Source organism: Mesoplodon mirus (assembly GCF_964341445.2).
Source record: "Mesoplodon mirus genome assembly, chromosome: 12".
Lineage (NCBI taxonomy): Eukaryota > Metazoa > Chordata > Mammalia > Artiodactyla > Ziphiidae > Mesoplodon > Mesoplodon mirus.
Genome location: NC_138988.1, coordinates 46,321,560 through 46,347,192, shown reverse-complemented (window position 1 = coordinate 46,347,192; position 25,633 = coordinate 46,321,560). Strand labels below are relative to the sequence as shown.

Here is a 25,633-nt window from a genome sequence, read left to right as displayed (position 1 = left end):
CCCACGTGCCTAGAGCCTCTGCTCCACAACAAGAGAAGCCAACACAATGAAGAGTAGCCCCTGCTCGCGGCAACTAGAGAAAGCCCGCATGCAGCAACAAAGACCCAACACAGCCAAAAATAAATAAATAAATAAATTATTTTAAAAGTTATTTAAAAAAAAATAAACCAAATCTTATAAAGACTGATAGCCAATCCGTTCTGTGATTGGATTAAAACGATCTATCCTAATTCTACCTGCCTGCCATAAGCTAAAGGCTCATTTAGAGCTTCTGCAATATTTTATACACAGTGTCTGACATTCAACCAAAATTCCCAGGATATCGAGAGACAGTGGAGGAAAAAAAATCAGACAATATAAATAGATCCAGAGGTAGGCAAAAATATACAATGGAAGAAAGGGAAAAAGAAAAAAACAGTCTCTTCAGCAAATAGTGTTGAGAAAGTTGGACAGCTGCATGTAAATCAACGAAGTTAGAACATACCCTCACACCATACACAAAAATAAAGTCAAAATGGCCTAAATATAAGACATGACACCATAAAACTCCTGGAAGAGAACATAGGCAAAATATTCTCTAACATAAATCGTACCAATATTTTCTTAGGTCAATCTCCCAAGCCAATAGAAATAAAAGCAAAACTAAACAAATGGAAACTAATCAAACTTACAAGCTTTGGTACAGCAAAGGAAATCATAAACAAAATGAAAAGACAACCTGTAGACTGGGAGAAAATATTTGCAAATGATGCGACAAACAAGGGGTTAACTTCCAAAATACACAAACAGCTCATGCAGCTCACTATTAAAAAAACAAACAACCCAATCCAAAAATGCGCAGAAGGCCTAAATAGACATTTCTCCAAAGAAGACATACAGATGGCCAGCAGGCACAGGAAAAGATGCTCAACGTCATTAATTATTAGAGAAATGCAAATCAAAACTACAGTGCGGTACCACCTCACACTGGTCAGAATGGCCAGCCTTAAAAAGTCTACAATAACAAATGCTGGAGAGGGTGTGGAGAAAAGGGAACCCTCCTACACTGTTGGTGGGAATGTAAATTGGTGCAGCCACTATGGAGAATGGTACGGAGGTTCCTCAAAAAACTAAAAATAGAGTTGCCATATGATCCAGCAATCCTAGTCCTGGGCATATATCCAGACAAAACTATACTTAAAAAAATACATGCACCGCTATGTTCATAGCAGCATGATTTACAGTAGCCAAGACATGGAAACAACCCAAGTGCCCATCAACAGGCGATTTGATTGAAGAAGATGTGGTATACATGTGCAATGGAATATTACCCAGCCATAAAAAAGAATGAAGGGCTTCCCTGGTGGCGCAGTGGTTGAGAGTCTGCCTGCCGATGCAGGGGACACGGGTTCGTGCCCCGGTCTGGGAGGATCCCACATGCCACGGAGCGGCTGGGCCCGTGAGCCACGGCCGCTGGGCCTGCGCGTCCGGAGCCTGTGCTCCGCAACAGGAGAGGCCACAAGAGTGAGAGGCCCACGTACCACAAAAAAAAAAGAATGAAATATTGGGACTTCCCTGGTGGTCCAGTGGGTAAGACTCCATGCTCCCAATGCAGGGGGCCTGGGTTCAATCCCTGGTTGAGGAACTAGATCCCACATTCATGCCACAACTAAGAGTTTGCATGCTGCAACTAAGAAGTCCACATGCCACAACTAAGACCTGGCGCAGCCTAAATAAATAAATAAATAAATATTTTTTTTAAAAAGAATGAAATATTGCCATTTGCAGCAACATGGATGGACCTAGAGAATACTATACTTAGTGAAGTAAGCCAGAGAAAGAAAGACAAATATTATATATCACTTATATGTGGAATCTAAGAAATAATACAAATGAATCTATATACAAAACAGAAACAGACTTGCAGACATAGTAAACAAACTTATGGTTACCAAAGGGGAACAGGGATGGGGAGGGATAAATTAGGAGTTTGGGATTAACAGATACAAACTATTATACATAAAACTCATAAGCAACAAGGATTTACTGTATAACACAGGGAACAATATTCAATATCCTGTATAACCTATAATGGAAAATAATCTGAAACTATAGATATATAACTGAATTACTTTGCTGTATACCTGAAATTAACATGATATTGTAAATCAACTATACTTCAGTAAAAAATGAAAATTAAAAATAGGTTTCCCTATCAGATGAATTAAAAACAAAAAGTTTGAGAATAGCAAGTGTTGATGAGGTGTAGGGAAAACAGTAAGTCCCCTACCCTCTGTGTGGGAGGGTAAATTGACACCACCATTTTGGAGGGAATTCGGCAGTTTCTCTGAAAATAAAGAATGCCCATATACTTTGATGCAGAAACCCACCCATAGAAACCTAGCTAGCAGAAATATTTGCACACCATGCAAAGATGTTCACGGCAGCATTGTCCAGAATGGGTGAAAAGTCTGAGCCATCTAAATGTTCATCATAATGAGAACAGCTAAATGAAATATGATACGTCTCTGCCTGGGAGTTCCATGCAGTCATGAATAAGAATTGGGTCAACCCAGATGGCAGACAGAGAACATAGTAAATATAGTAAAGTACAAATAGTGAGTTGACAAACAAAGATATCCTACTTTATTATATTTTCATTTGCATGCAGTGTGAGTGTGACTAAAATGCATATCACATCTCTAGGGGTTTCTGGAACTCTCACTTTTTATCTTACATGCTTCTATTATTTATGAATCTGTTTTTAGTGAGCATGTATTACTTTCATAATTCTTAAACCAAAAACATAAGTGAATAAGGATTGAACATCTAAAGCCTATAAAGACAAAATGCTTAGTGTTTCATTTCTTGGACCTGAGTTCACTTTCAGCCAGAGGAGTTCTGGGCCACAAGTACAACTCTGTGAAAATCCTTTATCAGGCTCATCTTATGTATGCATGCGGGTATACACACGTACCACACGTGCACAACTACCACACACCTCTACACATGCACACACACACACACACACAGAGTTGTCCAGCTCCACATGTGATGTGGAACGCACGACTTTACAGTACCTAGGGCAGTTCATAGAACATTCTTGTGTATTTATTGGTGCAAGGGAGTAAATAGCCAGAGCTGAGCAGGCAGAAAAGAATGTGATGAGACTGAAAACCCAACACACACCACCTCCTCCACCATCTCAAGCAGATGACACGTTCTGTGGAATCCATGGTGCCCTCCTGATTTCTGGCTTTTCTCTTTTGTCTTCATGGGTAAACCCAAGAAAATGTGGCCGTGAGGATGGGCACTTATCCACTCAGGTCATGTCGTGAGATGCCCCCCCTTCTTACCCCTGCAGTGAGGTGAGAGTCCCGCCCAGACCGTGGGGGGCTTATGGGCCCTCGTCCCTGAAGAGTGTCAGGTTGTGCATCTGGATGTGGTTCAGCAGGACCTGTCCTCGCCGCTCCAGGGTCTGCAGGACCTTCTGTAGGCCCTGTTGCCCGCCTTGGTTTTCCCAGAACACCGGGTCTGTCTGCAGCGACTTGAGCAGCATATTCTGTAGACACCCTGATGTGAGAACCTTCACGACAGACTCAGGAAACCTGAAGGAAGGTCCCCCAGTCCCATAACAGAAAGGAAGAGCAAAAGCCATCTCAGAGAGTTTCCGTGAAAGGCCAGGCCAGTCGGCCAGAACTTGCACAGCTTGGGGCCCGCAAAGCCAGCCCGCAAAGTCTCCGGGGCCACCTGCTGACTAGTTATCCAGGAACCCTTCCACCCGCTCCTCTGCAGTGACAACAGGCAGGGGATAGAGCTTTTGATGGGTCCCACCCCCCTGAGTGGGTGAATCCACTCTGCTGGCCCGGGTGAAGTGAGGAGGAGCCCTAGGAAGGCCCAGCCGCTGCAGGTGTGAGCAGGGAAGGTGTCTCCCAGGCTAGCTCCCAGCCAGGGAAGGGCCAGCCTGCCTACTCCCCAGCAGGGCAGCCCATGTTGTGCAGGGCCAGGAGGCCCTCTGGATATTGGGGAGGGGGCAGCCCATCTTGGACTTGAAGGGCCTGCTGGCTGCATCCCCTCAGCTTTCCAGGACTCCTCATCCACTTCAGAGGCTCATCCAGCAGCTTTTGTCTGATGGACTGTGGACTTCTCTGGAGCCACAGTTCAAGGTCTACAGCAGGGCCATCAAGCCTCAGCCCCTGAACCTCCACCCAACCGCTCTGACCCTCACCCGTTGATGCCCTCCAGCAGCCGGAAATTCAGCTTGTGTTCCGGGTGCTGAAGGTTGCCAGCGTTATCGATGTAGACCAGACGAGAGAGATCACTGCTCCGGACCTCAGGCAAGAACATGGACAGAGACAGAGGAGAGTCAGGGAGCAGCCTAGCCGGTACCCCTGGACTCTGTCGGGGCTCAGCAGCCTGGGGGGCCCTGAGCTGTCAGTCCCACCACCCAGCCTGCTACTCGCCCAGATGGTCCCCTCGCACCGAGCAGTGAGCTCACTCCATGCCGCTGCCGTGCTTAGGACATCCAGGCACCCTCTCAGTGAACCCTCCCAGCAACCTTGGGAGGTGGCCACTGATATTAGTCTCATGTTACAGAAACAGAGGCACAAAGAAGAAATTTGTATAAGGTCACACAGCTAATAAGTAGCTGGCTGGTTCAAACCTGGACCCGTAGCCACAAGCACAGCACCTTCTGCAAAACTGCAAGGCAGAGGGACTGATTCCTGTTCTGGTGGCCGAAGGGCTGAGGAGCACGGGTGGGAATGGGAAGGGGCAGAAGTAGCCCACCCAGGGGCTGAGGCTGCGGGATGTATCACACACGTGCCCCCTGTGCCCCTGTCCCGGGCGTTCCCCTGAGCATCACCGAGGACACAAGGCACCCTCCATCCTCAGGTAGCACTGCCCATCCTCTGTCCCCACAGTTGTAGGGCCTCCAAAAACTCTTCAAAACTGAAATCAGGGCTTCCCTGGTGGCACAGTGGTTGGGAGTCCGCCTGCCGATGCAGGGGACACGGGTTCATGCCCCGGTCCGGGAAGATCCCACATGCCGCGCAGCGGCTGGGCCCGTGAGCCATGGCCGCTGAGCCTGCGCGTCTGGAGCCTGTACTCCGCAACGGGAGAGGTCACGGCAGTGAGAGGCCCGCGTACGGCAAAAAAACCCCAAAAAACCAAAAAACACTGAAATCAGCAGCAGGGAATTCTTTAGCACCTTAAAACTTTGGTACGGTGGGAACAGGAGGCCACCTCTTCCGGCTCCCACCCCCATGCACACACTCCATTCCTACACACTCGCCAAGATTCCCTGGTAGTTTCCCATAATTCTCTTCAGCAACCTGGGCTTAAATTATGAACTTTTGTCTTCAGGACCCCAGCTTCCCCTCTCTCTGCTTCTTCTACCTCTCACCCCCCTGCACACACCGGGGATCATCTATTTCTCGAAACCCGATGACTCCTCCCTCCAAAAACGGCTATTGGGAAGGATCTGTGAGACAGCTGCCCACCAGGGGTAAAGGATGGATATAAAAGCCCTCCCTCTCCCAGGAATATTTGCCTTTCACTGGGGAAGGAGAGAGGTGGCTCTGGGGCAGGGGAGGGAGAGTTCCCACCGCCCAGCAGCACCACGAGGCAGCCCTGGCCTGCGGGCTGGTGGGGCTGCCTGACGCTCGGCCCAGGGCAGCATCTGACGGCTACCGTCCAAAGCAGCTGGCCAAGGTGAGGCGGTGAGGACACCAGCCTCACTGGGGGAAGACAGAGCAGCCCCTCCCCGGGGTGGCACTTTGCTCCTCGTGCAGGAGAAGCGGCTGTTCTGCCCCACCAGCCCCTCACCGATGGCCTCGGCACATGGCTTCCCACCCTGGGCTGTAGTTTTCACAGGAGGCAGCACAGTGTTCCTCCAACAGCCCCAGCCTGTGAGCCATCAGGGGCCAGGAGAGCGCCCTGTCACTGCCACCAACCAGACATGCAGCTTGGGAAACCCCCTTCCCTGCTCCAGGCCCCAATTTCCATATTTACTGGCACATTAAGGACGTCCTACTAGACACACAGTTATCACGCTCTGCTTCCTGGAGCCTTAGGGCGTCCCCGGAGTCTTCAGGGCTCAGAGGAGTTAGTGACAACAGCTCCAGCCCACACCCTATACCTACCTAAACCACATCCTCAAAGCTCCACCTGTGTCCGTTCTATATATTAAGGCTTCCTGAAAACATTTAAAGGGTTCTGCTGCTGAAAAGAACAGGATTGGGACACCCCAAGGTCACGTGATCTCTGACACTTGCCAACAGCATCTGCTGATGGAGACAGGAAGACCTGAGTCTGGGGCGACCTGGGGACATACCAAGATGTGGACCAGCCGCAGCTCCCCCGGGTTCCGGCATTTCTCTCGGAGCCTCTCTTCCACACAGGGGTCCGAGGGCTCGGGCTCGAAGCCGCAGCAGTAGCGATCCAGGCGGTCATGAACCTGTGGGAACACCGTCCTCTGAGGGCCCAGCACTCGGGCCACCGGAGCCCTGGGGCCACACGCTGGGGGCCATCCTCAGGGATCTTGGCGCTGGTCAGCTCTGCTGCTGGCCTCCGGCTGTGATGGGGCTTCTGCTTGCTCCTCAGCCAGCCTGCCCTGCACCAGGATTGCTTGCTCACACTGCGTGGATTTCCACCCAACATTCACTGCTTAATCTCTGCCACTGGCCCTGAGCTCCAGCCTGGGGCTGACTGTCTGGTCTACCTGGGGAGACCCACACATGACCACTTTTTCTTTAATCAGCAAATGTTACATCAGGGATTCCTCCCTTTACAGAGATAAAAATCTTTTAATGACCATCCAGGCAGCTCCTGCCTCTAGGACAGTGCTTTCACCCTGCAGGAGGCCTGAATCAAAGTCAGGAAGGAGAGCATTCCTGTTCCTGGCTCCTCTTATACTGGATGCCTAAAATGGGAGCAATGGCACTCCCTCAGAGTTGATCATGATGTGCTTTAATAAGAAATTTGGTCTCTGTCCCTGGTTCCTGGCACAGAGCTCCTAAAACCCCTGCAATTTGCTCAGTGATATGAGTGTCTTTTGTTATTCATAATAAACCCTCTGACCATATCAGAGTTTAATAAGGTGACTCAGCGGGGCCCTTAGATAACTTCAGGCTGATTGCCAGATAGACAAGTAGAGAGTAGAACTTTCAACCCCAACCTCCAACCTCTGGGAAGAGTAGGAGAGCTGGAAACTGGGTTCTAAAAACTCTTGAACAGTGAGATTTGGGGAGCTTCCAGGTTGGAGAACACACCCACATGCCAGGAGGGTGATGCACGCCGACTCCATGAGGACATACAGGGTTGTATACTTGGGACCCTTCCAGACCTCTCACCCCATGTACCTCTTCAACTGACTGTTCACTTACATCCTTTGTAATAAACCAGTACACATAAGTAAAGTGTTTTCCTGAGTTCTATGAGCCATTCTAGCAAATTATTGAACATGAGGAGGGGGTCATGAGAACCCCCAATTTATAGCCAGTTGGTCAGAAGTCCGGGTGGCCCAGGATCTGTGACTGGCATCTGAATCAGCAGTCTTGTGGGAATGAGCCCTTCACTTGTGGGACCTGACGCTGAGTCCAGGTGGATAGTGTCAGAATCAAACTGTACACCCAGTTGGAGCTGGAGAACTGGTGGGGTCAGAAGACATCACTCAGATGACCAGCACCACTGCTGCATCTATCTCACCCACTCCTCACTGCAGCCTTGCAATAGAAACATTATTGTCCCCATTTACACAGGGGGACACTGACCCCAGACTTGCCCAAGGTCATACATGTGAAAGCAGTACAGCTGGGATTTGAACCGAGGTCTGCCTGGCTTGAGCCCAGTGCTCTCCGTTATCCTGCCCTGCTTCCCTGAAGGTCAGGAAGGGTGAGCCAGTTAGAGGTCAAGTGAGGTCCCCATCAGTACACTAGTTAAGGCTGGAGAAGAGCTTTCAAAACTGTGAAGGAGGCAGAGGAGGAACCAGAAGTGTCAGAGCCCATCCTCCTCCTCCATGACTACAACTGACGCAGCAGCAGGCATCGGGGCTGTCTGGATGGTCCACATCCACCTTCTGTGGTCGCTGTTCTCCAACCCAAGCCGCAGACCTGATCCAGCTTTAGCCAGCACCACCATCGTGCCTCCCTCGGCCACGTGCAGCCAACCTCCTCCACAAATGGCAGAGGGGACGGGGGCAGGGTTGGGGGGATGACACAACCTATAACCCCCAGGATGAGGCACTCATCAAAGCCGGGCCAGCCACCTCGCAGTCCACTCAGCCCCAGCTCAGCGCTGGCCGGAAAAGGTCTCCCTCCATTTCCATCTCCCTTTGTAGGAAATTCTCACATGTTCTGAAGAAATACAAAACTGATTTCCTTCTACACAAGCCAGAAAATAACTACAGTTCTATTCACCAATCAACCTCACAAAACCAGAGTCCAGAAAGGAGACAGTGTTAAACAGTCCCAACTACTGTCCCAAACCTGGAGGACAGGCCCAGCTTGGCCGGGGGCAAACGGCCACCAGAGCCCTATCCAGGCAGTGAGCCCATGAATGAGCCCCCGGTGCAGACAGTCACTGCTTTGGTCTCCCAGACTTTGGATAACAACAATTACAAGTAACAGAAAAGCCTGGCTCAAAATGGCTTTAACTGTAGGGGAAATTAAGATCATCTACCGCAGGAAGTCTCATGATAGGGCAGGCTGGGGGATTTAGCAGCTCCTACTGTCACGGTAAGGACTCGGGTTTCTTTCTGCTTCTCACTATACCCGCACAATGTTAAGGACATCCCTTTGTTGTCTCAGGAAGCCTGCAGGTGGCTGTTGTGGGTATGTTTTTCCTTGTTATCTCTAGAGAGAAGGAGATAGAGACACAGGAAGGGAGGGAGGGAGGGGCGGGGAGGCGAGGAGAGAAAAGGAAGCTATCCCCCACAATCACGGAATAGAAGTCCTTCCTTTCAGCCTGACTGGACCATATTTGGACACAGGATCATCCCTGGTCCAGTGGCAGCCAGGGATGCACAGACCTCTGAGCCCAGGCATGGGGGGAAGGTGAATCACACCAGGGCTCTGTGCAGAAGGAACGAGAGCAATCAGCTGGGTTCACTGGAGCCCCAGTATCCTCACTCAGGCTCGTAATAGAAGTGTTGACCGGGACAGGGCTAAGGAGCCCTGCGGCATGCCCCAGAGACCTCCCAGCCCTCCAACTATTTTTAAATCCACCTGAAGCTAGTATCACACCCCCATATTTCTCCATATGGTCCTAGAACTTAGCGGGTGAGGGTGGTCCTCCTCCATGCATTCACACACATGCCTTCCTCAGCAGGAGCCTTCTGAGGCTGCCCACACAGAGGTTTAGAACAGGGGTCGGCAAGCTTTTTTTTTTTTTTTTTTTTACATCTTTATTGGAGTATAATTGCTTTACAATGGTGTGTTAGTTTCTGCTTTATAACAAAGTGAATCAGTTACACATATACATATGTTCCCATATCTCTTCCCTCTTGCGTCTCCCTCCCTCCCACCCTCCCTATCCCACCCCTCTAGGTGGTCACAAAGCACCGAGCTGATCTCCCTGTGCTATGTGGCTGCTTCCCACTAGTTGTCTATTTTACGTTTGGTAGTGTATATATGTCCATGCCACTCTCTCACGTTGTCACAGCTTACCCTTCCCCCTCCCCATATCCTCAATTCCATTCTCTAGTAGGTCTGTGTCTTTATTCCTGTCTTACCCATAGGTTCTTCATGACATTTTTTTTCTTAAATTCCATATATATGTGTTAGCATACGGTATCTGTCTTTCTCTTTCTGACTTACTTCACTCTGTATGACAGACTCCTCATTACAAATAGCTCAATTTCGTTTCTTTTTATGGCGAGTAATATTCCATTGTATATATGTGCCACATCTTCTTTATTCACAAGCTTTTTCTATAAAGGGCCGGAGAGTAAATACTTTAGGCTTTGGAGGCCATATGGTCTCTGTCATGACTACCCACCTCTGCCTCTGTAGTGCATATTGTAGGTATTCTAGATAATATGCAAACAAATGGTCACAGCTATGTTCCAAAAAACCTTTATTTACATACACTGACATTTTAATTTCATATAATTTTTATATGTCACAAAATATTCTTCTTTTGAGCTTTTCGACCACTTAAAAATGCTAAAACCATTCTTAGCTCATGGGCCATACAGAAATGCAGAGAGGGGAATTTGGCCTACAATCTGGGCCATGCCTGTGACCCTGGTTTGGAGCCCAGTAGATCTGGGGGTGAATCGTGGCTCCACTGTGTCCTAACTCCATGACCTAAGGAAGTTAGTTAACCCCACTACGCCTCAGTTTTCTCATCCACAAAGTGGAGCAGTGATACTCCCTCAGGACCTCACTGAGAACCACACAAGGTCATGATGTAAACAAAGCAAGGGTGGTTGTCCTGGAGGGCCCTGGAAGGGACAGGCCCAAAGGCCTGGAGGAATCTCAGGGGTTCCTCCCTCCAGAAGCCCCGGCCTCACCCCAGCTATAGGCCTGAGAACCAGAGTCTGAAATAAAGCAGCGTCATGACAATCTAGCCACTCTCTTCTACGTGCAGGCCTGGTTTCTGGAGTGCAGACAAATCTGTGAGATGGACACCACCTACCAAGTCCTCTTTGGCTGGGAGAATAAATGCCAGGACGGTTCTAGCAAGACTGAAATACAGTAACTGCTCTGGATTTCACGTGATGCCTCACGCACAGCCAGCCAAACCCCCTTTCTCCTGCCAAACGCTCCCTGACCCTGTGCAGATTTCAACTCGCTGCAGCATTGCAAGTTGAAATGCTGGAAGCTACAAGGAATAACAGCCCATATGATACGGGCGGCACTGGCGTCCCCAAATCTACACCCATTTGAATGCTGAACAGGAAGGGGCTCGCCAGGCGCAGTTGCCAGTGTGATGAATTTGCCACGCTGTCTGGGAACTTTTTTCCACTGAAGAGAAATTCAGTTTAAACTGCAGTAGTCAAGCAGGACCAAGCTTAAGCTTCATTCCCAAATCGCTTCAGGATTTGATGTTTTTTCCCCTTTTTGAAAAAATGAGGAGTTACCGAGAAAAAATGATAATCCTTTGCAGTTTTGGTTTTCTGATGAACCTAGGAGAGTTGGATGATCGTGAAGTTTTTGTTTAATTCTAGTTAAACAGTTGTGAAGCCCTTACTCTGTGCTGGGTACTGCTCTGAGTGCTTTATCCATCACCACTCATTTAACCCCTCCCAGCAGCCAGGAGGCAGATACTGTTATTATCCCCATTTCAAAGATGAGGGAACTGAGTCACAGAGGCTAGTAACGTGCCTAGGGCCCCACAGAGCGAAAGTGGTGGCACCTAGGGACCTCCCTGGCAGTCCAGTGGTTAAGACTCCACGCTTCCAATGCAGAGGGCGCAGGTTTGAACCCTGGTCAGGGAACCAAGATCCCACACGCCACGCTGAGACCCCCACATGCCCGCGCAGCCAAAAAGAAAAGAAAGAAAGCGGTGGCGCCTAGACTCAGACCCAGGCAAGTCTGGCTCTGACCACTGAGTCAGACTGGGTGGCAGGTACATGTTTTTTTGGCACCAGAGAGTACATGCTCCCCAATGCAAAGGAGAAGATATGGTTCAACCTGATCCCCAGCACTTGTTTTGCACAACGAGACTCAGCTGAGGTTTTTTGAGTGAAAGGATGAATGAATGAAGCGCGTGGCTGGCTGACAGCAGGAAGGATCTGGGGCTGGGGTCGGGGGGTGCTTCACATGAGGACTGATCACTGAAAGCCTGCCTGTCAGGTGAGCCCTACATCCCTGCCCAGGATACCAACACCAGAAGGCTTCAGGGGGAGGCCTGGCTCTGGGGCCCCCAAACAGGACATCTGGTGGAACAAGACACTGCAGTCTGCCAAGAGGGACATCAGGCCCAGCTGTGGGGAGGGGAGGTCTGGGAGGAGCCCAGCACAGGGCACGAGGGGTGGCCCGAGTCCTCTAACCCATCCACCAGGCTCCTGGGCCAAGACGCGTTCCTCAGCCAGTGCCTGAACTGAGTCTGGTGGATTCCAGAAGAACTGCCTGCTGTCCCTGGTGGCCCTGCCCCCTATGCAGGACCTTCCCCCCACCTGGGGACAGTCACAGGCCCAGGTTCTTCTGGATGGAAAGGGTGGCTCTTGGCCGGGCCAGCTCACTGCCAGATTGTCCCAGAGTGGTAGCATCTCTGTCCAAGGAGGGCAGCAGGCTGGTCTGTTAAAGAATTTGTGAGGCTTTGGGGAGGTCAGGGGTGGGGCAGGAGTGGGTTACTCTGCACTGACTCTTACTCTCCTCTGATGACTCCCTCTGCAGTGCTCCCCTTGTGTCCTGACAGAGGGCAACCTTCCCAGAGGCCCTGGGGAGGAACATCTGGATGCCTCATCTGCCCCAAGCCTGAGGCCAGAGGTCTCAGCACCAGCTCTGGATGTGGGTGAATAGACTGGCTGGTGGGCTTTGAGGAGATGGTTTTGGAAGAACTAGACCTTATCTAAAAAGACATCTGTAGATCACCCTACATTTTAAACATCAACACAAAACCCAGCAGCCGTGAAAAGATGAATCCACCACAGCAAAATAGGTTCCAATCAAGAAAACTGGGATGAGTCACCATGGGAACACCTTTCACAAAAAGTCCCCACATCAATACACTAGAGGGGGGAGTATTGTGAGCTCCTCCATGGATACTCAAAAGGCATTTGATATAATTTTTACATCCATTCCTGAGAAGAAAAAACTCTGAATAAAGCAAGAATAGCAAATAGTTCTTCAGTCAAAAGCTAGCATGATGCTTAATGGCAAAACACTAGAAATTGTCCCAAATAGAAACAAGTCAAGTCCATCATCCCATTACTATTTACCATTAATCTAGAGGCACCACAACTGTAGTGAGGTAAGAAGAAAGAAAGAAGAAGCAATGAGAAGACAAAGTGCATTCATTACAGAAGAAACGATCGTATACTTGGAAAACCCAGGGGATAAACCAAGCAACTGTTAGAAGCAGTACAAAGTGAGCAAGAGGCCAGTGACCAAACTATGACACAAAAATAATATCCTTCACACAGACCAAGAGCTACGGGCCAGAACATATTGAGATAGGCTGGGACCTGGGACCCTTTGCCAGAGTGCTTGCAATACAAAGAAACTATAAGGGCTTAAAAATAACTGCACACAGGCTCAGTGGGGCAAATTATGAACAATAAGATACAAAAAGGTCACAAACCAACTGCCACTTCTGAGGTGCTGGGAGCAAAAGCAGGGCCCCGCATGCATGATCCCTGCACACAGCACCACCAAGGTGGGGGGCAGACCACCTAATCTATGCCTCCTGTCCAACCCACCCATCTGCCCCCAGCCTCACCCCATTTAAGGGACCAGCTCGCCCTCGCCTTGGGACGTGAGCAAGGGCACCTGTTTCTTGTTTTCGCTCCCGTGTGCTGCAGCACGAGCTCCAATAAAGAAAGCCTTGCCTGAATTTCTCATCTGACTTCTTATCAATTTCTATTAATTTAGGTCTCCTGCCCATTTTTGGATTGGGTTGTTTGTTTTTTTGATATTGAGCTGCATGAGCTGCTTGTATATTTTGGAGATTAATCCTTTGTCAGTTGTTTCGTTTGCAAATATTTTCTCCCATTCTGAAGGCTGTCTTTTCGCTGTATATGTATAGCTGATTCACTTTATTATAAAGCAGAAACTAACACACCATTGTAAAGCAATTATACTCCAATAAAGATGTTAAAAAATTTTCTATTGATTAAACAGTCCCAGAACCCAGGTCAGTAACAATATAATGGAAGGAAAGAGGCCATTTTCAGTGGTCACAAGAAGAGGAAATAACAGTATCATCCCAACATGGAAGTGAAGATCTAGCTCAAGAAAACATCAAGATGCTTCTGAGGAACAGGAATAAATGGAAAGACACAGCCTGTTCTTGGCTAGAATGACCCTGTATTTTAGGATGTAAATTCTCTCTATGTTAGTCCATGCAAATTTAATTTGATTCCAGTAAAGTCCCAAAAGGACTTGGGAAGGCAAAGGAAGTAACAAGCTGACTCTAAATTTCACAGAAGAATAGTATGCAAGAATATCAGAAAAATCCTTACAAAGAGCAATAAGAAAGACCGAGCACTCCCAGGTATTAACTTAAAATATAAAGCATGATAATTAAAACAGTGTGATTCTGACACATAAATAGACAGACCTTTACTGGAACAGAAGAGTCCAGAAATAGACTTTAGTACATATGGAAATTGGCTATATGATAAAGACAGCATTTCAAATTGGGGGAAAGAATGATTTTTCAACAAATGGTGCTGGGACATTTGGGTTGCCATCTGAAAAAAAAATCATTGTTTTGCACCTGATCTCTTATTCCAAAATAACTTCCAGATGGGTCAAAAATATATGTAAACACATGGGAGAATTTTTTAAATAACCCTGAAATGAGGATGGCCCTTTAAAACATAGTACACTAACCTAGAAATCAGAAAAGAAAAACCTGATAATGTTAACAACATTAAAAAAATTTTTTAATTTCTGCACAGCAGAAAGACTAGAAACAAAGTTTAATTGACAATGGAACCTGAGAGAAACATTACCATGCAATGAAAACAAAAGACTAATTTCCTTAATCTATATAAAGCTCTTAAAGTCATTAAGTAAAAGACCAACAATCCAACAGAAAATGGGGCAAAGGATATGAACGATTAAAAAAAAATCTAAAAAGAGGCAGGACGAGGGTGAGGCAGCTCGGTGCTTTGTGACCACCTAGAGGGGTGGGATAGGGAGGGTGGTGGGGGAGGGAGACACAAGAGGGAAGAGATATGGGAACAGATAGATGTATATGTATAACTGATTCACTTTGTTATAAAGCAGAAACTGACACACCATTGTAAAGCAATTATACTCCAATAAAGATGTAAAAAAAAAAAAAAGAATAAAGTGCTTCTTGCTGTCAGGGACATGCACAGCAGGCTCGGCCCCTGAGACGGGCACTCCTAAAATGTTTGCACCTGGGGCCCCTCCCTTGACTCATGAACTCACTTTCTATTGTTGCATAACAAATGACCACGGGCTTAGTCACTTAAAAATGACTCATTAACTCAGTTTCTGTGGGTCGGAATTCCGTCCCGTTTCTGCCCGTTTCTCTGCCCAGGGTCTCAGGCTGAACTCAAGGCGGGGCTACATCTCTTGTAACTCAGGCTCGTCTCCTGGGCTCAGTCAGGTTGTTGGCAGAAACCATTCCTCGTGGTTTTAAGACTATGTTCCCCCGAGATCTCAGGGTCCTTCCAGAGGCCGCCCCTGCCCATAGGCAGTTCATAGCGTGGCTGTTTACTTTCTTCCTCGAGGCCCTCAGGAAAATCTCTCGGATGCTTCATCTTTGAAAGACTCTCCTGACTGGCTCAGGCCCACCCAGGAGAATCTCCCTTTTGATGAACTGAAAGTTAACTGATTAGTAACCTCAACAATATTGCAATAACTTTGTATGGTGACAGATGGAAACTAGACTTATCTTGCCGATCATTTTGTAATGTACAGAAATATCAAATCACTATGTTGTACACCTGGAACTAACATAGTGTTGTAGGTCAATTATACTTCAATTAAAAAAAAACACCCAAAGTTAACTGACTGATAACCTAATCACTGAAATGATATTCCATCTATTCACAGGTCTCATTCCTACTCAAGGACAGGAGTTAACGCTAAGGGGGGTGGTTATCTTGGAGACCATCTTAGAATTCTGCCCATCACACCTCACCCTAATCGAGGTCCTGCTTCTAAATATATGTAAAGGTGCTTGATGTCGCCCTTTAAACACCCTTGTCCGGGAGGGCTGTTTCACCCTCCACGGTTGGCCGCACCATCTGTGCAGGAGGGAGGAGTGCAGCACCCGTCTCTTGGGTCTGTTGTAGGACTTGAAGGAGCTCATGTGTGGGCGCTCCATACACGGTAGCTACTATTATATTTCATGTCACCGGCTGGAAGCCTGAGAGGTCGGCAGCGGTCACGGATCGGGGCTCCTCTCTAACTGCCACAACACCTGATGTTCCAGGGAGCCCAAGCCAGAGGAGATGCCATGAACCAGAGACTTGAACTCAAAATAAGGAACACACACAGGATCACAAATGACTGAACCCGGCTCCCTGGGAAGGAAATGGGCCAACCTTACCCAGAAGAGACCTAGAAGAAATGACTTTTCCAGAGTCAGTTAAGTCAGCAAAGAGGGGAAGGGTATGCCCTCTATGGCCAAACCGCACTAGATGCGATCCCAGCTCCAACACTTAAGGCCTCGTGACTGTGGGCAAGTTCCTTAGCCCTTCTAAACCTGTTTCCTCACCTGTGGAAAGGAGCTAAAAATACTGTGACCCCCCTAGGGCTGTTATGCATCAACACATGCTAAGTGCTGGCACAGGACCTGATGTGGAGGATGTCAGGCAGCATTTTATGCTATCATCTGTTCCGGATGCATAAGTTAATTATGTGCCAGAGGCAAGGGCTGGACAAACGACTCTCACATTGTTTTCTGCCTCTAAGATTCTCTACCAGACCTGAAAAGAAATGGAGAAGGCCTTGGGATTCTTTTCAGTCTAGAGGAAGGAGTGATATTTGAGGAAACAGAACACAGTAGCACCTAGATAGGAAGTCATACAGGGACCCTGTATTCATTCATTGATTTGTTCATCCATTCATCCACTCGTTCACTCATTCAACACGTGCTTATCTAGGACCAAACCAAGAGCTTGGCCCTGTGCTAGGTGCTGGGGATGTGGTAGTGAACAAAACACAGAGACAGAAATGAACAAATAAATAAAATAAAACTTACATACTGTGCTGGGAGTCAGAAAGGAAACAGATAGGATAGCACGAAGGAGAAAGAGGATAACAACGGGGAAGTAGAGTCAGGAGAGCTGAGGCCCCGGGGAGGAGGAGTCGGAGGCACGTCGGAGCTAGAGGCCCTTGCACCTGAAGAAACTGACCGAGGCCACGTGCCAAGAGGCGGGGCTAGAGACAGCAGACAGGGATGGATCACGTGGGTCCTTGCAGAACCTGATACCGAGGGCGTTGAGATGCTTTGCCTTACAGTAACGAGGAAGTAACACAGTCTGATTTACAATCATAAAAGAGGTATGTTCTCTACCTGACCAGTTGTCTGTGAACTTCAGAGGTCTCCCTCCAACTTCCAGCTGCTGTAAGCTTTGCCCAGGGGCTTTCTCCAAATGCCAGAGAATTAACACCTCCAGGAACAGCCCTCAACCAAAGACCAAGGGGAGATTTCACTATAAATACCTCGCATCCCTCACCTCTTCGTGGCCTAACTCTGAACGTGTATTTTATACCATTTCTCAGAATTTTCCTGTGGAACTAAGCCCCAGTCGCCCACAGTGGTGACCTGCTTGTTGACACGCCCTTTGTTGGCTGCCTTCCCTCCATCTCACTTTCCTCTTCCCTACAGGTGTTTCCTGGGGTCCCCCTGCAGATGAACCACCACAGTGGAATCCTGGTCTCAGGGTCTGCCTGGGGGAAATGAAACCAAGACATCACTCTGGCTTCTGTAAGGAGACTGGATTGGAGGGGGACATAAGCAGAGGTGGGGAGACAAGTCCAAGTAAGAAAAGATGGCTGCCTGGACCAGGTTGGTGGGAGCCGAGGCTTTCTGGGGTCTGGACTTTCCAGAACATGAAGGCCCTTCATAAGCAAAAGCTGCAGAATGACTTCCGTGAGCGAACCTTACTCTCTCACAGGCTGTCCGAGTTCTCCACAGCTTCTCACCCAGTCGAGCCAAGCACATGCCCCGTAAGAGGAAGCAGGGCATGAGAAAAGAAGCCTGTCTAAAAGGGAAAAATGCAAATGTGCCCAACCCCCCAGCACTTCCTTCTCTCCCTCTGGCCTCTGGGTAGAAGGCCCTCTTGGGTCCAGGCACAACAGCCCTTGGGTTGGATTTGGCTTACGGCGGATGTGATGGTCATAGCTCCTCCCAAACACGGTTGGCTGTGCCACCTTCACTGTCCCAAGAGGAGGAGGACTTTGTGTCTCTCACCAGAGTGAATGCAACTCTGGCAGCAAGTAGCCCTGGCAGGAAGGCGAGTAGAGCTCTTTGAGCCCCTTCCCCCCAGCAACACACATACACACTCTCCCACCCACTGTGTCCAGTGAGTACAACCAGCTTCTCACTGACCCTCTCTCTTGGTCTTACTTCTCCCGATGACACAGCCCAGGGTGGGGTGGGAGGGCACCCACTCACTATCAGTCCTTTATCTTTCTTAGAGAAACCAGTTTATTAACCAAGAACACCATCCTGGTCACGCCGGCCTGCTGAAACTTGGTTTTGACTTATCATTCACCGGAAGCAGCAGATGCTATTGGGACCCACCCCCGCTCCTTGGCACTCACTACTCCTGTGCATACTGATGGCTTTCTACCGCAAGTGCCTGCAGCTCTCTGCCTTTGCCCCTTTCTGGCTGCAGGAGCATGGACCAGTCTAGAGGTTCCAGGAAGTCAATGCCCTCAGGAACAGTCTCAACCAGTGATGGCTGGGAGCTAGTGGCCCAGCTTCTTTGGCCCTTGGGTGGGACGACTTGAGGTGTTTTCTACATACTCCCCCAAAGGTCTCAGCGGGATTGAGCCCCAGTTGCCCACAGCAGTGTCTGGGCACCATATGGAGAGTATGTGGGTTGATGTGAATGGTGTGCACATATGTGGCTATAGCATGTATGTGGCTATGTTCATGTGTAAGTTCATGTACAGTGTGTGTTTTGGGGGTGTGTGTGACTGATTTGACTATTGTCTAACAAGTATTTGCTCCCCCTTCTACTCCGAACACAGTGTACTTCCCTTCCCTGACATTGGGCTTGGCCATTGACTTAACTTTAGCCAAGGGAATATTAGCAGAAGTGACATCAGCAGAGGCCTTAAATGTGCTTCTGCAGTTTGGCTGAGCCCTTGGGCTTCTTCCATTCCCCGTCGGAAGGTCTGCCCCGGGTGGTGCTGCCCCTTCAGCCTGGGCTCCAGAATGAGAAACGACGAGCAGACCTGAACCCACAGCTTTGGGCCAAGCTCAGCTGAGCCCAGCTGACCCACAGACCCTGGAGCAAGAAATCAAGAGCTGGTATCTCAAGCCACTGAGTTTTGGAGAGGTTTGTTACACGGCATTATTTCAGCAATCACTAATACAGAGTGTTATGGGGGATTTGCAAAGCACAGGGTATGGTTTGTGGGATACGAGGAATGTGTCTGAGTACAGTGTTTGTGTATTTTGTGTCTGGGCAAATGTTATGTTGTGGTACATAAACACAGAATAACAAGGGCTTAGATTGGATGAGACAAAACAGACGAGCAAGCGTATTGCAGAGTGGGCTGCATGTGGAGTTTGTACCTGGCTTCTGGTCAGAAGGGACCTCAGGTTCCTGGGTTGGGAAACCCACAGCCCCGCCTCTCTCCAACTTGCCCGTGGTTTCTAGGAAGGCGGCATCCTCCAGACAGGGGTGTTTGACTTGCCTGGTGTTCAGCAAACCCAGGAAGAGGTGGCACGAGGCCAGCCGAGTTGCGTCTGACCACACACACCCAACCTGCGTGTGCTTTGGCTGTTGAACCTTCCACCCCCATGGCAGGGCTTGGCAGCTGGGGAAAGGCTCCACACCACAGCCTCCAAAGACAGACAGAGGGGCTCTGTGTGGGCAGAAAGCTGCTGCATGCACATCAGCTGGACTGGGGCTTTGCAAGGAGGGGCCTCCGAGCTCAAAGCCCCAGGGCATCCCTGTAAGCACCCCCTCTTCCTGCCCTCATTCATGGCTAGATGAAGAGGACTCTGTGAGTAAGTGGGTAAGCTCTGGAGTGAGATCGTCCAGGCTGTGTCTCAGCTCCACTAGCCATGGCCTTGGGCAAGTAACTTAACCTCTCTAGGCCTCAACTGTTCAACTTTAAAACAGGGAGAAATGCAGTATCTCTCTGGTAAGGTTGCCATGAGGATTGGACGAGTTAATTCCTGTAAAGTATTGGAGACAGTGCCTGTTTATTATTGAGCCTGGGCCACCCACCAGGCGCTGTATGAAGTACATTACGTGAATGATCTTGCATGCAGAAACCACACGAGGTCAGTGTTATCTGATGGAAGCTGGGCTCCCCCCAGAGACAGACCTTGCGACAAGAATTCAAAGCAAAACCAGTTTATCTGTGAGCTAATTCAAAAACACAAGCAAGGAGTAGGGAAGGGAGACAGGGAGGGCCAGCAATGACCACTGTGGGTAACTAGGGCTCGGTCCTGGTAGGGAATTGAGAGACATATGGAATACGCACCACAGAGCTACCCCAGTCAGGGAGCCGGGGCTTTTACACACCAGCTCCCATCAGTCACAGGAGGGCAGCTCCTGGAAGGAGTGTGACCAGCTCTCCCAGATTAACCAGGACTGTAAGTCTGTAGTCTGGGAAACCCCTCCATCCCAGGCTAGATGGCAGGTCACACTATCTGGAGGGCATTAATTCCCAGCCCTCAGCCTGTCACACCCTGGGCAGAGCAGGCTCAGGGCCCAGAGCAAGCCCAAAGATGCAGGTGCTGGCAATTCAGAGCTACCATGTGCCCAAGGGCATAAGGTTGGGACACCAAGTCCCATTTAGAGGTGAGAGAAGTGAAGCTCAGAGAGGCAAACTAATCTGCTCAGTGTCACACAGTGGCAAGTGGCCTGTGGGCAGGGCGTTCAAGTCCAGGTCTGTCTGATGCCAAAGCCCATGCCAACCACCAGGGCCCACACTCCTCCCTCTACAAGGGCAGCCACGAGACAAGGACTAGAGGAGCTGCGAGTATCGTGGGAGCCCAGCTAGTCCAGTGACTGGAGACAAAGATCCACAGGCAGACAGGTAACATCCAAGCGTTTGGGGGTGGGTGTCAGACAATTAAGAGGTATGGTCTTCGGCCAAAAGGAGAGTATGGCAGCCTTTAAAGGGGGAGGCAGCTACTCAGCTCAGGAGGATTCCTGCCACATGGGAATGAAGGCCCCATGTTACTAAACAATCCAATGTTTCAAAGGAAGTGGGATTTTCATGAGAAATTTCCAAAGTATTAAATGTGGTCTGATAATTTTCTAAAACACATTTTGAACCAACCTTATATGGACCAAAGAGGACGCATCAGTCCCTGGCTAGCCGGTTATGGCACTGAACTCATTCTGTGGTGCGTCCACTCACCCCAGTAGGTAAATTTAGGGCTAGTATTGATCTCTTTCCTCAACAGGGGTCCCTACAGAAATGGGGGCTGTCTTGGTGTGCATTTAGCACACATATCCACCTGCTTTGTGCTCTAATCGTTTTTTGTCTTTCTTTCTGGCCACATTTCCCCACTCGTGTCTCCACGGCTAACATCCAGCTCACAGGTCCCGGAACAGCCACACTGGCTGTTCACAGGTCACTTAGTAAATAGCTGATGCCTGCAGTCCCCCTGTTAACCCCTGGGCCCTGACCACCAACCCCTTCTCCAGGACCTCCGAAAACTCCAGGGTTAACTCCTGGCCCAGCAGGGACCTCAGCTGGCCCTGTGGCTTCCTTCTCATTCTTCAGGGCCCAAGCTGGACCATTATCATCCCTTTATCTCTCCCCTCTCCCGTTCTGTCTCTCCTCCACCTTGACTTTCTTTTCCGAATTATGCAACCATCTTGAATCCTTCTTGATTCAAGGATAAAATATTACAAACAGTAGCACGCTGATAATTGTTTAACAACCAGCTCTCAGGGAATAGGGAGGAGTCCTGATTTGTAGCATTTGCTGATTCCCTTGGTGTAAATACTCCTACGCTGGCTAATTTCAAGCTACCAACATGGATGAATGTGGAGCTAGCAAGAGATATGCAGTAACTCAGCATTATGTAGTATTTACTAGGTAGATGCAAAAAACCTCAAGAGCTCAGATAATAGTACCATGTAAAATAATTATGAAGTGATGAGTTCAGAGTATTTATTACCTTTGTTTCTAATATAACTTATTATATTGTGAGTTTATATAATTTAAATTTTAATAATGCCTGTGTTTCACAGCCAGGTCATAAAATTCCTGAAATTCTTGTGAGCCTACATGAGCTCATTCCAGCACACCACTGGATGAATGAACTCAGAGGCAGAAAAATAACAAAAACGGGTGCTTGGTGATCAAAAGACAAGGACTAGGGGGAAAGTCACCATCCATCCTCAGGTGGACAATTAAGGCGTCTCAATTCACCTCAAATTCCCTACCTCCACTGCTCCCCACCCCCGCCCCACCTGGACCCACTTACCTGCAGCAGGAAGTCGAAGAGTGCCAGGCGTGCCCACTCGGCGCGGTGGATGCCCAGGCATGGGGCCTGGCCCGGCTGACTGCAGTCACGTGCCAACAGGGCCTGGTACTGCAGCCAGCCCAAGGCCAGCGAGTTCTGGTCGTCATCTGGGTCACCCAGGTGCTGCACGTCGGGTGCCCACCAGATGACGGGCCTTGCGCCACCGTCCGTGTAGCGGTAGGGCAGCAGGGGGCTGTGGAAGCGCCTGGCCACGGCAGGTAGGCTCCGGCGCAGCCCCAGCACGCGGTCCACGTGGAAGGACAGGACCTCAGACAGGTCCCCAGGCCTCTTGATCAGGCCACAGAGCCCCTGGGAGCAGAGGTGGCTGAGCCCCAGAGACAGGTCCTGAAGGGCACCCTTGGCGGAGAAGCCAACCTGCAGCACCTGCCCGTGGCCAGGGACCCTGGCTTTGCCCACCACCTGCCCCTGCGCCAGCAGCTGGAGGGTCTGCACATCCTGCTCTGTGAACCACGGGGGCACCTGTTCACTGGTTCTCAAGCCACTCGACAGCCTGGGGGTCTCAGCGTCACACCACACAGATCCTTGCAGCTCCCCAACAGAGCCAGGCCACTGACGAGACACTGTGGCCGGGGAGGGACCCCCTGCTTGTCGTCCACCAGTCAAGGCTCTGTTCCTCACTCCTGGCAGATCCCCGCCTTCTGCTGGATGAGGCCAGAGGGTCGGTCCAGCAGTTCTCCAAGTCTGTAATGCTGCCATGTTGTGCCCTGCGAGGGGGCCATCTGGGGTGCCTGTCTCTCTCTGTGCCTCCCAGAGGGGACCACTGTGCCAGGGGAGGTCCAGGTCTTTGGCTCCTGGACCCCTGACCTCATCCTCCCTCAGGAGCACCAGATGCCGGGTACTGAGTCTCAAATCTCCTGGAGGTGCCAAAGTAATGCCCCTCTTAACCCTCCCTGGACGCCTGCTGTCCACTCCTGGGGACTGCCTGCTGCTGTCCACGCTCCCTCCGTGGCCTTGCTCCTCAGCACACACCAGGATGGAGCTCCCAGGCAAGGCCCAGCCTCTCCGGAACCTCAGGTTTCTTGCCCGCTGCCTCCAGCTGGAGCTCAGAGCCTGTCTGCTCTGGGGGACAGGGGCACCAGTTACCTGCTGGGGCTCCACGGGACCAGGGTGTGGGCTGGCGGCTGGGTGCTGTGGAGGGAAGCGGGTGACAGCCACCACAGACAGAGCCATTAAGAGGCAGAATGCCATCACCAACCGCCTCTTGCCACGCAGCTTTCTCCAGAGCCAAGATGCCTGGGGGATGGGGTAGAAAAAGAAAGCTTAAGACTTGCGAAAACATCAGCCCTAACCCACAAAGCAACAGGACGGTGGATGAAGGAACATCTTGGGTGAACGAAGAGGGAAAAGAGCAGAGCCAGGCGGGGTACCACCTAGCGGTCCTCGAGAGAGGCGTGGGAGCCAACCGCGCTCCTGCTTCAAAGCTCAGCCTGCTTCGTCTCCAGGACAGCCCTGGCCGATGCCTGCAGGCAGATTAGGCTTCTCCTCTCTGAATAAACTGCCATTATGACTCTAGTCAGCAAACACACTAACAGCCTTTCCCCATCTTCCCCCACCACTAAGTGCGGGCCCCTGTCGTTTCATCTCCACATGATCCCACTCTGCGGACCTGCAGTCATCTCCCACAAACACGCTCTTCCCTTTTCTGGGGCACACGGCCGCCCAGCTATAGATGACCTTGCCCGGCCTCCCTAGCAGCCAAGTGTGACCCTGGGACTAAGTCCTTGCCTATGGCCCAAAGCAGCCAAAAGGAGGTTGGCTGCCCCGGCTTTCCCCTCTCTGGGCACATAGGTGTGGCAGTGCCAGCTCCACACATCTTGGCAAGGACACACCCTGGGGCAGTGAGTTTTCAGCATGTGATCTCTGCACCAGCAGCATAAGCATCACCCGGAAACTTGTTGGAAATGCAAATTCGCAGGTCCTACCCCTGCGAACCACTAGATCAGAAACAGGGGCGCAGCAACCTGTGTTTTAACAAGTTCTCCGGGTGATTCTGATGCTTGGGCACCGTGGAGCCACCAGAAGGAAGGAACTTGGGAGCTTGTGTGACCCCATGGGAGCAGAACCGGCAAGAGCTGTTTAAGCCACTGTATTTTGGAGGCCCCCTAACTGTGAGCCTGAGGCGCCATCTCCATCCCCTACAACACCCCAGCAGCTACATCCGTCCAGGCACCCTGACCCCTGACCAAAGCTGATGGGGCCATCCTGGACCCTGATCTACACTGGGCCAAATCACTCCTCAGCCCCAACCTTGCCCCAGGAACAAAGGCTTGTGACAAGTCAGCAAGGTTGGCTTGCTCTGCTCGTGAACTTGAGCTCAGGGGCACATGGCTGCCCAGCTAACGATGACAGCAGCGGCCATATACTATTGAGAGCCAGTCTGCAGGGAGAGAGAAGCAACAGCTGCAAACCAGAAACCCAAACAGGAGGGAGCACCTGCCCAGCTTCCTGAAGCTTCTGGTTCCAGTCCTGACCTGGCCGAGCTCTCTGTTCTTCTTTCACTGGGTGGATTTAGCCCGTTTCCATTACTTAAGATTCCATACACGTTTAGTCTCTGTTCTGTCATAATATTCTATGGTATATTTTTTGTATTTATAATTTTTGAAGTCTTTCACTATGTCTTCAGTTATGTTTACTTTGTTTGTGGTGTATATTTCTTATAACATTTAGGGAATTTTTATTTGGATCCTAATGATTACCTTTATGATTATATGCCCTTAAATGTCTAGTTCTCTAAACAGTAGCTCTTAAACCCTAGTAAGAACAATCATAAAATTATTTCCTTTTCCCCCATTCCCCACCATTCTTTTGCTATTCGATTTTAATCACTAGTATTATCTTTTTTAATGTTTGCTGTTGTACAATTAAAAATGCTTACATTTCTACTATATTTTGTCAGTTTTAAATAATAGTCTTTGGTCCCCAGCTATTATTCACAAACAGCATGTTTATTCTTTCTCCCACTTTTCCCTCATTCACCTTCCAAAGTTTTCTATTTGAGTCATTTCTATATTGTTAGGATATAAAATATGTCCCTTCTACTCTATTACTCCAATACTCACATTTGTTCGGTCTTAGTTCTTCAGTTAAATATATTCTTTGCATACGCCTGTCCCCTTTTGCCCTAGTTTTCCATTATTTCTTGGTTGACTGAAGTTAAAACTCCATAATTTTCTCAAGAAGTACTCATGAGTATAATAGTCTCTGGGTTCTTGCATGTTCAAAACTATTTTTCTATAGCATTCATACCTGAAAGAAAGTTTGGCAAGATATAAAATACTGCTCACAGTTTCTTTCTTGGAATAGCTTGTAG

The 25,633-nt window shown here is 49.5% G+C and overlaps 1 protein-coding gene across 1 annotated transcript; it reads right to left on the bottom strand.

Moving 5' to 3' along the window:
* Positions 1-2,924: 2,924 nt before the first annotated feature.
* GASK1A (golgi associated kinase 1A) lies at positions 2,925-23,565 on the bottom strand. The gene is made up of 4 exons (XM_082638827.1): positions 22,264-23,565; positions 6,314-6,436; positions 4,208-4,311; positions 2,925-3,587 (listed from the first exon to the last, which is right to left on the bottom strand). Exons 1-4 carry the CDS (start codon positions 23,509-23,511, stop codon positions 3,377-3,379), a joined length of 1,686 nt encoding a protein of 561 aa, XP_082494953.1. The 5' UTR covers positions 23,512-23,565; the 3' UTR covers positions 2,925-3,376.
* Between the last annotated feature and the right edge of the window lie 2,068 nt (positions 23,566-25,633).